Source organism: Danio rerio, chromosome 17 (genome assembly GCF_049306965.1).
Source record: "Danio rerio strain Tuebingen ecotype United States chromosome 17, GRCz12tu, whole genome shotgun sequence".
Lineage (NCBI taxonomy): Eukaryota > Metazoa > Chordata > Actinopteri > Cypriniformes > Danionidae > Danio > Danio rerio.
The window spans coordinates 45,421,159-45,435,444 of NC_133192.1; the positions used below are offsets into that span (position 1 = coordinate 45,421,159).

Sequence of the window (14,286 nt, forward strand, 5' to 3'; positions counted from 1 at the left end):
CTGAAGTATTTCATAAAACTCAGTATTTCAAATTCGGTTTTTATAGGTTATTCATTCAGAAATAGCCAATCTGCTTAACTTGGTTACAGCGTAAAATGTTTTAATTTAAATATAGCTGTAAGTTGAGCTTAACTTATTCAGCCTATTTCGACAAAATATTTTATTGCTAAGCTACAATATTTCTGGCTCAATTGTATAGTATATATAAAAACGGAATTCGAATATAAAGAGTGCAACACTATATTTATGTATGTATTTGCCGGTAAAATAAAAAAAAACTTTTTAAATTGTTTCGCTTTCATAAGCATTTCAGTAATATATAACATTTTAAATAATCGTTCTAAACATGTACAGAACAATTCATGAAGTATGAAGTTTTATTTGGGTATTAAACAATATAAAATATAAACATGAAAGGTAAACTCAACAATGTCTGAAGCTGTGCAAATAAAAAACTTAACATTTAGATAAGTAAAATAATAACTAAAATAATTAAAAATATCGTTCTGTATTTGCGTAATATAAAATTAAAGTTCGGTATGGATGGCTCGGGATGTGTGTTGTTGTTGGTGGTGGTATTGTTGTTGTTGTTATTATTATTATTACGATACTAACCATTTGTGTCTGCTTGGCATTAAATATATTTCAATTACAAGAGGCAACTTAATATATAAGGTCACGTAAATAATTAACTGTGGACGCAAAGCATATGGTAAAGGGTAGACTTAGTTTTATTTTTCTAAATACTGCATAGTTTCCATTTTCTCAGAAATCACTGAAAAGTTTTCTTCCATTGACCTTTTTTAAATATCAAATGCATTTGCAAATATTAACTTAATGAAAACGCTCTTCACAGAGATTAGTCTACACACATTAATTCCCCAACAATGGCGTACAGTTTAATTGATTTATTGTTAACGCTCAAATTATTTGAAACATATACAGCAGCCATCGTCTTTGTCTTTGTTTTAACTTACCAAAGAAAAAAGTAAATAAAAAATAAACAATAGAATAAATGACCAACGAAAAGGCTCAAACATTTATATTACAAGTAAACAGAAATTTAAATGTTAGCCAAATATACAGTCCCTACTTTTCATTTCTATAAACGAATACATTAGTTTTTTTTTTTGTTTGTTTGTTTTTTTTTTTTTTTTACAATGGTCGCTTCAGTCGCACGTTCAGGCATTTATTGAGATGTGGGAACTTTTTCAGTTCTCGGTAGGAGTTCATACCTGAAATATGAAACATTGCTTCCCGTGTCCTGGCATTGCCATAGAAGTGGAGCATTGTTTAATAACAGACAACCTTCTACTATAACAACAAAAGGAAGTCCAAAACATACAGTATGAGGCTAGAAATTATTTAGTCCATAATGAGTAGAAGGGTCATCGTAGAAAACTGTGACCACAAAAAATTGTTTTTAGAGAAAAAGTGACAAATGTCTCACCCCCAAAAACCCACTCCTTTGATCCGAACACCCGCTTTAAATCTTCACGCGGGTACACGGCGTGCCTGCTTTTGGCCTCAAGCGCAGTCCTTAATTCAGATCATTTTTAAGTTTATGGGTGGAGAAGAAGCGAAGGAGAAAAAATAGCTGGTCTTCTACCACGTTCTGCCATAAAGCAGATTTGACGTGACCATATTATTTGTGTAATCTACAGAAGTGTCTATCTGGCCCATACTGTTCATTTGCGAATGAAGTGACGGCGGACTAGGGGACATTTCCTCCAGGTCTTGGGCCTGGACCAGTGCGTTGACCTGCTGGCTTTGGTGTTGGTTCATAGAATTGCTCGAGGTAGGAAGCACGACCCCTCCTCCGTTCTGCTGCTGCTGCATTTGCTGTTGGTTTGGCGTCGGCGTGTTGGAACCGTTTTGGCAAGGCTTGCCATCCTTCACTAAGACAGGGACAGCCACTCTCCTCGGCGACTGCTGTTGTTGACACAGGTTGCCCTCCTGTTGAAGCTGCTGCGCTGCTTTGTCCTTGGCCTGTCGCTTCATCTTGTAGCGATGATTCTGAAACCAGATCTTGACCTGCGTCGGGGTGAGATGTATCATGCTAGCCAGATGTTCCCTTTCCGGCGCTGAAAGGTATTTCTGCTGCTTAAATCTCCTTTCCAGTTCGTAGACTTGTGCTTGAGAGAAGAGCACCCGTCGTTTCCTCCTTGGCGCTGCGTGTAGAGGTGGGATGGATTTGGTGGTGTCGGCCATGCCTGTCAGCGTGCCCATTCCTGTCATGTTCATACCTGTGGAAGGTCCCATGAATCTAGAAACTTCAAAATATGCATACAGATGTACGGCCATTCAATTAGTAGCAGTGTTGGTCTAAAGTTTTTACTATAAGTGTGTTTAGAAATACAACAATGGCTCGTCTAAATGCAGCATTTACGCATGCACAAGAGAGTGAATAAAAAGGTTTAAACTGTAACTGTAACTTAAGCCAAAATATATATCATGGCAGATGTAACAATAGCAGCGAAAACGAGACAATAAAATGCGTAAAGTTACTGATGGTTATAGATACAATACAAACTTGCCTGAAAGCCAATTAAGTGGCTACATAAAACAAAGTACAACGATAAATCAAAATAATGCATTAGAAGAACTTACTTGTTGAGTATCTAGGGTCTGGATTGGCGCCGTACCACCCTGTTGCCGCTGCGCTATTTCTCATAGTTTCTTGATAAGAGGGTAGATCCCCCATGTTGGCAATGCTGCCATTGCAGTAGCCCCCCATTGCACTGTGCGAGAACTGGGAAACCGAGTGTGGCATGTGGTAGGTGGTCGCAACAGTGGCGTTGTGGCCCATGGAGTGTTGCTGCATGCCAGTCTGGGACACCTGAGGTTGCCGGTACGCTCCCAATGGAGATGTGAGGTTTCCAGTGCTCTCCATGCCACTAAACTTCTTGTAAGTCTCCTCAATTGGGCTCAAAATATCTGTCACTGAGAAAGGTGTCGTGTGCTTTGGGCTCAGCGACATGGTTCAGAAAGCAGATAGATATTTGGTGGTGGAGCTCAGCCGTGTTGTTGTATCAGCTCTGTTCTCGTGGACGTCGACGTAAGAGAGTGCTTGTAGTATGCCTGAGATCCGATTGATCGCCTTGGAGAAGGAGGCGAGCCCTGGCCACTCTTATCTCAGGTTTATTGTAGCCAGGCGCCAGATTTACGACAAACATGAGGGGCGGAGCGACTCCTAGACCAGCAAACAATAGTCATTGACATCTCGGCAAGATAATTGAGAAAAAAAATGTTGTTAGTTTCACATTACATTTACCATCGTGTGGACCGAACGTTTTCAGTGGTCATATTTCTCCCATTTCTGGCACACACACACACACACACACACACACACACACACACACACACACASACACACACACACACACACACACACACACACACACACACACACACACACACACACACACACACACACACACACACACACACACTGTCCCCAAGAAAGCTTATTCGTTTTCAATTGAACCGATGTTGTGAGTCTGTGTGAAGTCTACATTTTCTTCTTTTTTTAGCCACCGTTAATCTGCGTCAATAGGGAATTCCATACTTTTTCCAACTTTGAGAGCACTCTGAGAGTCATAAGCGCCAGTGCGCGCTGTCAGAGTGGCACAATGAAGCCCCCCTCCAGTCTATGACCTAATTTATGCGTCTTGAGCATCATTTTGTGCCAGCGGTGAGGGTCTTTCCCAAATTAGATCACAGTAAAAAAATAAAATAAAAAAAAAAATAAAAAATAAAAAACATAATAATAATAGTGATAATAATAAGCCGAAGTACACTCAAAATCAGAATTAATTTTAAACGTGTAATCTTAAAGTAAGTGAATACATAATCACATTTATTGTGAAAATTATATTGACATTTTTAAATTATATGATAAAATGGGCTATATAACGTGTGATCATTTTTACTTACACCAAGCAGTTTTAATGAAGATCCTCACTAAAATATAATTTAATACTTATAATTTAATAATTATAACGAAAATATAATTTAACGTGCTTAATTCACCCGAATTGGTTCAAATTGTCGCAACCATTTCTATTTTACTAATCTCATGAATGAGAGCAGGCCTGTCATTACAAATTAAAGATGTTCTGCACTCCTTAATAATATAATGATAAATAGATAGATCAGATGGGCGAGTAAACAACTTAAGCTTATACGCTGAGGATGTTTGAATACGTTGAGAGACAGGAAACCTTTTGACATAACACACATCTGTCTATTATGAATAAGTGGCTGGATGCTTGTCTCAAATATTGAGACACATTGGGATTCTTCACAAGCAGAAGGTGGTATTTGATAATATCTACTATCAGCTTTAGTAACTTTTCTTTTTTTGTAGTCTAATCTAACAACGGAAAACGAAATAACATGTAGCCTATCATTTTCATCTGACTACTCAACATTCAGCAAATCATACTAAGTGTTTAATCGTCGATATGTTTAATTTGGGTTAATTCTAAGACCAGCCATTTCGAGGCATCACATATAGTTTGGCTGGTGACTCACAGAGTGAGAAACTCGTCTAAGGTTTTGTGCGCCTGATCCATTAGGTAAATGAGGGCCACTCAACCTTGCAGAATATTAAGGCAGAGAGCATGACCGAGGGCCAAGCAACCGCCTCACTCTGATGCTGGAGAAACCACTGGATGGGTGACCGCTTAGCAAGCATACCAAGTGATTTAGGGAAAATGCTAAGCTATTTTGTTTGTAAGTTTATACTTCAATAGAGAAGGAACAAATGCAACTATGTCATCTGACACTGGACTGGGATATATATTGGACAACGTTTGCTCAGGTACTGAAACAGGTCGCCGTATAAAATAACCGAATCTGGTTATAGGCTATTGAACGCACAGTGTTTGCCGCGTTTAATTTACTTTTGTTGTTCTGTTTTATGTAGCCTAAGCTTGTGATTTTTTAAAAATCTCTAAATAGGTTTTATAAATGTGAGTGTATGCTTAAATCTGTGTCTAAACGTTTGTGGGTGGAAAGTTCACTTCATAAAAAGAAGAATGCGTCATAGAAAGAAAATGAAAATCAGTTGCATTTGTTTATAATTCTGAAACTGAAAAAAAAAATAGATATCTAGTAGATGTCTAATGCTTTCGAGTTTGATTATATTGTACGCATTTTACATTTTAATTTAATCTGATAAATGTTTTTTTTATCTTAATGAAACATATTTTTGCATTGCTCGTTGAATGTGCGGGGAGCTTGTTATTGGCTACATAACGTAATAAATAAAATATAAATATTAGGCTACCGTGTTTTGAATTGCTTGAATGTGCTTTGACTGAAACCGAATTCAATTATTTCCAGGTCAAACGGATTATGTGTTTTTAATAGAGTATGTTTCTGCAAACATGTGCATGACACGACATGACATTGACAATTGGATGTGAGGAACTTCTAGGAAGTGTCTATGTACTTTTTTCTCTTTGAGTTAACTGTAACCTATGACCCTTTCCCTTTATTGCATTACAATAGCTGTTAGTAACTGGTTTGCTATGAAAATAAAAGTATTGCTGCGATTTTTTTTTCTTTAACCTGTGGTTTATTTACATTTATGTTTGTTCAGGGCGTTGCATGTTGTTGCCTTCTTTAAACAACTATTCGCAAATATAGCAGCGCGTATATTTAAGAATCGGAGAGAATGGACAAACACGTGGCTACTGGAGTCCCCAATAAATCAAGGATCAGTAAAGAAAAAGAGCCCTTGGAGTAAGAGCTGAAGTCCTGACCCATTATCTTACATATCTGACAGTGGACAAATCATAACATTTAGTGAAATCATATTTAACAAATTTTAAACGCTATGAAACACACACGTTCTTTTCTTTTTCTTTTTTTCTTTTTTTTAACTATACTAGCAGTCTGTGGCCTAACTAGTGTTACAAATTGCTCATTTGAATGAATAAAGCATACTGCAGGTCAGTGTTTCAAATCCCTTGCCTAAATTAAACATCCAAAAATAACGAGACAGCAGACAGAAAGTTTCAATATTTGTTTCATTAAAATAATGTGGTTGAACGTAGCAGTAGTTTCTTCAGAATTAAATGCATTTTTAAAATACATTTTCATGTAATCAAAATCCTCAACTGCGCGGTGTTTATTTAATTAAAAAGCACAGTTTTGTTAATTAAAAATTATAATTTTAAAATTATTTTTGTTGCATCAGGAAACTCATTAAAAGTTTTTGTTATATATATATATATATATATATATATATATATATATATATATATATATATATATATATATATATATATAAATAAAGGTATTAAACAAAATAGAGATATGTGCTATTTCATAAGGTTTATAAGGCCTATATACGGTTAAAAAAAACTGTAAAATTACTAGCCTAAGATTTAGGATTTTATGCAAAGATAATATGTATCATTCATGTAACATAAAATAACATTAAGCAGTTCGCATCTGCATAAAACAATTACAATTGTCAAGGTATCTCTGAACACAGCCTCACGGTATTTGTCAAACGCCAAACGCTTATTGTTGATGTGGCCATTAACTTGACTATTTGTATTAATATAATTACTTTTTTTTCAGTAACTTATTTTTAGAATATCATAATTGTTCTTTTTTGAAAGGATTTACCTTTTTCTCTATTACTTTTTCCAAAGTGTTATCTAAATATCTACAAGTTGGTATATAGCAGAAGACTGAATCTAGTTCTGCCTCCAAAAAACATTCGATATCTCTATATCACATTTTTTTTCTTTCTCCTTTTTACCAGCAGCATAAGTATATGATATATTAAAAAAAGATAGAATAAAATGGTTTAATATTGTCAGTATATTAATTAAATTAGACGTAGAACATTACTTATTAACATAAAAGTATTAAATTATATAAATATTTAAGATATAAGTATATGTTAAGGATATTATTATTATTTGCTTTTGTGTATCTATCGAAGACTGCATTTAAAATCTTGGTTTGAATGCAATAGTGCAATCAAACCTAGGGATATTTAATAGGCCTCTGTATAAGATTTGGAAGATTGCTTTTCGGTTTTGTAATTCGTTCTTTTATTAGCATACAGTAATGTAAGAATCCTTCTTTACAAGAAGCAATTACCACTTCGCTGATGTCGACCATTTTTACTATAAGCAGGCAGGTGCAGGTCCCAGATTTCCAGTTGTAGTAAAAAGCAGCCTTTAAGTACTGCATACCCACCGTTAAGAAGGTTAAAGGTCCTCCCAAGAGGAGCAAGTATCTGGCAGGCCTCTCCAAAATCTTATTCTTCCGCGCAAGTTTTCATTCAAATGTAATTAATGGAACTCGATGGACGAAATGATGCTAATAGGTTGCAGAACACCGGGCGCTGCAGAGACAATATAGTCGCCTAAATGACATTTAAAATGGATTTTTAGTATACATCTCGTATATTTGTTTATTTTTATTATTATATTAGATAAATAAAAAAAAGTAATTCTAAGTGACAAGCGCTACTAACCCCCCTCCAACCAAAAAAAAAAAAAAAGCATATTGATTTTTTGATTGCGCTATATTGAAAGAATGAAAGCAGGAAGACCAAAACAACGCGTAAAAGGTAAATTGATCTACCTTTCGAAAAAGTTAATTCGTTATTTCAAACAAAATTTAAATCCTCTTACAGTTTTCACTGAATTTCTAATATTATTTTTATTTGGCTATATTGTTTTAGAAGCAACTTTAAGATAACAGTAAATAAATAAATAAATAAATAAATAAATAAATAAATAAATAAATAAATAAATAAAAAAACGTAGATTGTTTTAAATATTGCTTGTATGGTCAAACATTTTAATGCAACATATACGATCTTCGGGTTGATGAACAACAAGGCTCTGTGAGACCCAATTAACACCTGTTATAAAGGTCATAGAAAAATAATCAGTAGAAAAAGATGGGAGAAAAAGTAGCCTACAATAAAAATGCCTACGTTAGTTTTATCCCAAAAAACAATTTAACTTGGCAACTTTTCTCTCCGTGGCTTAGCTTTAATTGTGGTAAACAGAAACAGAAAGACAGCTTTCATGCTTGCGTTATTAATTGAGCTGGAGACCTCCAGCTTTAATCTGAAATGGCTCTCAAGAGACTCTGATATAACGCTAGCTCAGTGACCTCACATCTGCTGTCGTGCGCTCATAATATCAACACAAATTTTTTATGTTTTACATCACCGAACTATACACACGCTGTATTGTTCACAAGGGGCTGTTGTCTGTAAGTCTCAGTTCGAGCGCTGATGTTACCTCTTCAGTAACCTCCAAGGTAATGAATTAGAAATTCTACAAGCTGATGCAAGCAAGTCGTGTGAAGAAACTAATGCTACTACTATTACTACTACTACTACTACTACCACTACTACTACTACTACTACTACTACTACTACTACTACTACTAATAATAATAATAATAATAATAATAATAATAATAATAATAAAACGTTAGTTACACGCTATTATGTCACAACTGATCCTGCATGGTGTTTACAAATGTGCCAAATTATGTATTGTGAATAAACTTTTGCAAAATGTTGCTTATGAAGAAAATATTTGAAATGCATTTTTATTTTACAAAAAGATGCAATGCTATGTTTGTGGTAGAAATTTTCAGAGTCCACGATTTTATTGTTTAACATATTTCAGTTTACTCAGATGTTCCTCTTTTGTTGTCTTACAAGTGCCTTTGTGTGTTGACCTTGAGATGGGGTACAGCTGTAATCACAAAACAACTACAGTATTTCATCCTTCTCTCCTTTTTTTCTACCCATGTGCCTCCCTTATGAAGTGGATTTAAAAAATATATATTTAAATTTAATATGTTTAAAACAAATGTATCTCTGTTAGAGAAGACAGAATAAGACTCACTTGTCAGTTTTGTAATTGAACAGAAATTAATGTATTACCTTTTAACTTATGGAATTTTGATGACTACACTAATGTAGTGAAATAAGAGAAAAATTCATGCATTTAAGGGAAATTTATGTCAGATTCATATTTCAATCAGAAATTTGATTTTTTTTTATCTGTCTGTCTGTTGTTAAATGTATTTTCATTTTAGTTAATTCATTTTTACTGTTAATTTATTTTTTAAAGCTTCCATCTTTTGCTATAATCACATTAAAGCTTCCATCATCTCTGGATATATTCAGTCTCTCTCTCTCTCTCTCTCTCTCTCTCTCTCTCTCTCTCTCTCTCACACACACACACACACACACACACACACGGTTGCACTACTATTTGCTGGAGCAGGATACATTTATTTTCATTGTATAATGGGTTCACTAATGTAATTTAAAGTATCTTTTATATTTGCAAATGCTGTCCATGACAATGCTATATATATCTTCATAATACAATACATTAATATAAGTACGATGTAACACAGTGTTCATTATTTAGGTTATGAGAAAACTGAGGTAATTCCACTGCAAAGTATCAGCTGCACAGACAGCTCTGTTATGCATTTATTTATAAAAGTGCATTGAAAAAATTGTTGTGTTGTATGAAACTGTTGCCATAAATAAATGCAGTTTTGTTCTCTGTCAAAAACAGATGTTGTGAGAGTGACTTTGTTTGTTGTGAACTCCTGATTATGTTTATTTTTATGGTGAAAAATCCACAACTTTACTTTTAATTACCCGATAATTGTTTTAATTAATTATAATTTTTCAGTACTATTCAAATATACTACACAACATTAATATTTACATATTTAGCCATGCTTAACTGACTAAAGAATGTTTAATTGTTGCTTTCAGGGGATTTCCTTGCCCTCCTATTTAGGACAGCATGCAATTAACAAAAAAACAAATAAAATAAAAAGCATTACTGTGTAGGTCTTTTGTGAGTATTGAATATTGTTTTTTATTTTACAACAAATTAAATATTAAGAACTAATCAAACAAATAAATCATTTTTAAATGGTAAGAGTTTCTGTTGTAATGAATGATTGCTAATTTTATAAAGTCTGCCTGTTAAGAGCGACTTGTTTTCAATAGTTTAGTGTCGTTTAACTTTGAAATGTTCAGACATTTTTAAGTAGACCTATTTTGTTGCGTTTAATTTTAACATTATTAATCAATGATCAACGTATTCTTGTTAATTATTACTTTCTTAGTTTGACAAGTTGTAACGTTATATAATTTTACCAGTACACGAAACAACATTCTTTGTTAGCAAACCTAACTCACCTTCGGCTTAGATAATGCCTGCTTTATATGGGTTGTCGCAAAACTGACTAGCAAGTAATAATTTATCCACCAATACGATTTCAAATTTGAGGGATAGTGTATTAAAAATAGAGTAGCACATTAAAATATTTTTAGCTGAAACAAAAACAAACAAACAAACAAACAAACAAAAAAAACATTAAGACATGCTTCTGGAGCTGTGATCATACAAAGCAATTAAATCAGGCTTATACGATATTAAATTACCTGTCCCTAGAACTCTGACAAATGGAGAAACTCACTTCCTTAAATTAGGACGTTAAATTTTGTAAAAGTATCTTCGACCAGGTTTGATCGTTAGCCTACTACTTCAATAAATATTTCAAAGATTCAGTTCCAGCAAACAGCGATACATTTTCCAAACAACAATGTATCGCTGCTGATAATTATGATGTAGCTACTGTGAAAATCTAACTAGCTCGTTAATGTTTCCCAAATGCTGTTGATCGGAGCTTAGTTTCTTAATTAAGTTAATAATTGCTAAAAAAAAAAAAAAAAAAAAAAAAAAAGTTGTTAAAAACGACCGTGGTATCAAGTCACTGCTTCACTGTTTTATTTACTAATGATTTGCTTTAATATGCGGATTCTCTGATGTCACTACATAGTTCTGTAAGCTTCTGCATGCTTGAAAACAGTGCATAATATGCAAATTAAAAGTCACTTACTGAAATGAGTCCATGTTTGGAATGATAATTTTAAACCTTGCTAGCTTGTTTTTCTGTCAATTTCAATGCACATTTAAGTCATAGGATGTATATTCTACAATCTATCTTTGTATATGGTATTTATGTATCTAGTATTACAAATGTAATGTTTGTCCTCTATGAATTTAATATTTGGAGCCAATATTAGTGAATACCCAGATGTGGCAGAGAAATTAAATTCAATTCAATTCATTTTTAGTTCTATAACAATTTTTGCTATGTAGATTGTGTCAAATGTGTTTATAGTTCTAAAACGGCTGCAACAGTAGGTTTCAAACAAACCCGAAGGACTTAATTAGTTGAATCAGGTGTGTTTAATTAGGGTTGGAACTAAACTGTGCAGAGCTGTCACTCTCCAGAAAATGAGCTTGACACTGATGATAGATGAAGTGAAAGTTGAAGATGAAACTGAAAAGTACTGTACTTGATTTAGTACAGATTTAGTACAGTTTTCACAAAATACATTCTGTTTAGTTCACTTCAGTGTAACATAAATGCCACTGATGAAAACTGAAACAGTAAACACTAAAGAAGAATGCCACAAGTCCCAAACCAAGCAAGACAGTCTCGCCAGTGGTGAGGAACAAACCAATTGATGAAAGTAAAGAAAAAAAAAAAAAAAACTAAAGAAAAACCAGGGTTAGTTGGGCACAACCAGTTCCCCTTTGGCAAATAATCTGGTGCAGAGCTGCAGGCTAGGTGGTGGAGGCTTGAGAACGATGTACCAGGCTAACCCACAGGATCAATTCAGAGATTCATCTGTCACCGGGGTCTTTCTTGAAGCAGTTTCGCTGTCTCCACTCCTCTATGACAAGCATAGCATCTGCTCAGGATACTGGCCGAGTCCAAGATTATGCAGACCTCAGGATAAGGTGAAAGAGACTTATGCATAAACGTCGGGTCTAAGATTATGTAGACCCCAGGATAAGGAGAAAGAGACTTATGCGTAGACGCTCGAACCCCGTCGTCATGGTCAACTCCTCTCTGCATTTCAAGTTTTAATAGCGGGAACGTCATCCATTTGGAGGTAAGTGGTCAGCTGGTATGTGCGGGAAAAAACAGCATCATACCGCCTCCTAGTGTTCTTTTTAAAGACAAAATGCAGCCATACGCATATCTGGCAACATAATTCATTTTCTCCAGAAATGGCAACATTCGTATGAACTCCTACAATCTAATTCGTACAATTTAGCACAATTTGCTCATCACCCAATGATGGTTGGGTTTAGGAGTGGGGTTGGGTGCCACACCTGATTTTTAAAATCGTACTCAACTTGTACGACTCAACTCGTACGAATTTGAATGAATTGGCCACTAAACTGACAAAACATAAAATACTTACATTTCTTCGTGGGATTAGGCTGGAAATGCATTATACAATGTTTCATAGGAGGAAAAGGCAATGCTGAAAGAACCAAAGTAATATGGTCATATTTCTTAATTCTAAAAAACCCTCTCAGCAGTCATATTTTGAACCAGTGGAAGTTTGTTAATTAGTCCTACAAGGCAACCACCTAGTAACCCATTAAGGTAGTCTAACTGATAAGTCATGAAAACATGAACAAGCTTTTCCGCATTAAACATTAATGCGAGGATTGAACCTAATTTCATCATGAAAATCCATCCAGGGTTAGACAGTATTCTAGTTTTTTTGTCTGCAATGGTTTTATGTCCAATATGCAAGACACCAGTTTTATCTGAATATAGTAATATAAAGTTTTTAGTCATCCAATTTTAATATCAACTATACATTCTGTTAATTTCATACATTTGTGCAAGTTATCAGGTTGAGATGAGATATAAATTTGTGTATCATCAGCAAGACAGTGGAAACTAGATCCATGTTTTTAATGATATCACCTATTTGTTAACATACATAATGTAAAAAGTAAAGGACTGAGCTTTATGGTTCCCTACAGTATACTTTTGTTCAATATGCTACTTAACTGACACAAATTCAATTGTTCAGAGCTGTGTTTTCACATTAGAAATCAAATTAGGGACAATAGAAAAGTTTGTTGTCTTGAGGTAGAAGAAATTAAAAAAAATATATTTTTTGGATCCTTTGTACTGCTGATCTCATTTTTGTTTTTGCAATTATATTGAGATTGATGTGGACTTATGCTTTTTTGGACAAACAAGTTTCTAACCATTTCTAGTGTAAGTGTTTGCGTGTTTTATTTGTGCCTATTTTTGTAACTATTAAAAACTTAATAAAAAACTTATTAACACTAAAACTTATTTACACTAATTATATTGGGTTTCTGCTGTTTAATTTTTTTATGTGGATGGTCAGCATTGAGAGGAGAGTGACTCATTGCACTGATGAGTAACTGGATTTTACTGCACTCTTTTTTTTTTTTTGGTACTTTTATTTTTGTAACATTTGATATCAGGAGAGAACCAATGCCAAATTAAAGCTTATTCATGTGTAAGTATTATGTATGGACTAGATACATTTCAAGGCAAAATTATATACCTTTTTAGATCTAGTTGCAGTAAGAATTATTATCCCCCCCTGTTGTTTTGTTCTCCCAATTTCTGTTTAAGGGAGAGAAGTTTTTTTCAACACATTTCTAATCATGATTGTTTTAATAACTAATTTTTAATAACTGATTTATTTTATCTTTACCATGATGACAGTAAATAATATTTTACTAGATATATTTAGAGACACTTCAATACAGCTTAAAGTGACATTTTAAGGCTTAGGTTAAGTAGGTTAACTAGGCAAGTAGGGTAATTAGGCAAGTTTTTTTACAGCATGGTTTGTTCTGTAGACTATTAAAAAAAGTAGCTTAAAGGGGTTTATAATTTGGGTTAATAATTTTGACTTTAAAATGACCTTTAAAAATGAAAACCTGATTTTATTCTAGCCAAAATAAAACAAATAAGTTTGTCTAGAAGAAAAAAATATTATCAGACATACTGTGAAAATTTCCTTGTTCTGTTCATTTGGGAAATATTTAAAAAAGAAAAAAATCAAAGGGGGGCTAATAATTCTGACTTCAACTTCAACTGACTTCAACTGATACTTAACACAGAGAGAAAAATGTCACTGTATTTGCTAAAACTTTATTTTTTATTTTCTTATAATTAGCCTATTTATAAGCCATTAAATCTCACTTTAAGCTGGAAGTTAGTATCTTGCTAAATAACTAGTAAAATATGTTAAAAAAATCTGTTAAACAGCACTTACATACATTTTTGCAAAGGCTCAATGAATTTGACTGGAAAACTTCAAATAAAGTAAATAAAAGTGACATTTATAGTTTCTTATATAAGGGTTAAGGGTTTCTTAAATAAATGCAT

The 14,286-nt window shown here is 33.7% G+C and overlaps 1 protein-coding gene across 2 annotated transcripts; it reads right to left on the reverse strand.

Moving 5' to 3' along the window:
- Positions 1–1,141: 1,141 nt before the first annotated feature.
- On the reverse strand, positions 1,142–3,162 carry nkx2.4a (NK2 homeobox 4a). Of its 2 annotated transcripts, none has more exon segments than NM_001111166.1 (2): positions 1,142–2,273; positions 2,611–3,068. In NM_001111166.1, coding segments are annotated over 2 exon segments (1,038 nt in total). In that variant the 5' UTR covers positions 2,981–3,068; the 3' UTR covers positions 1,142–1,605.
- Between the last annotated feature and the right edge of the window lie 11,124 nt (positions 3,163–14,286).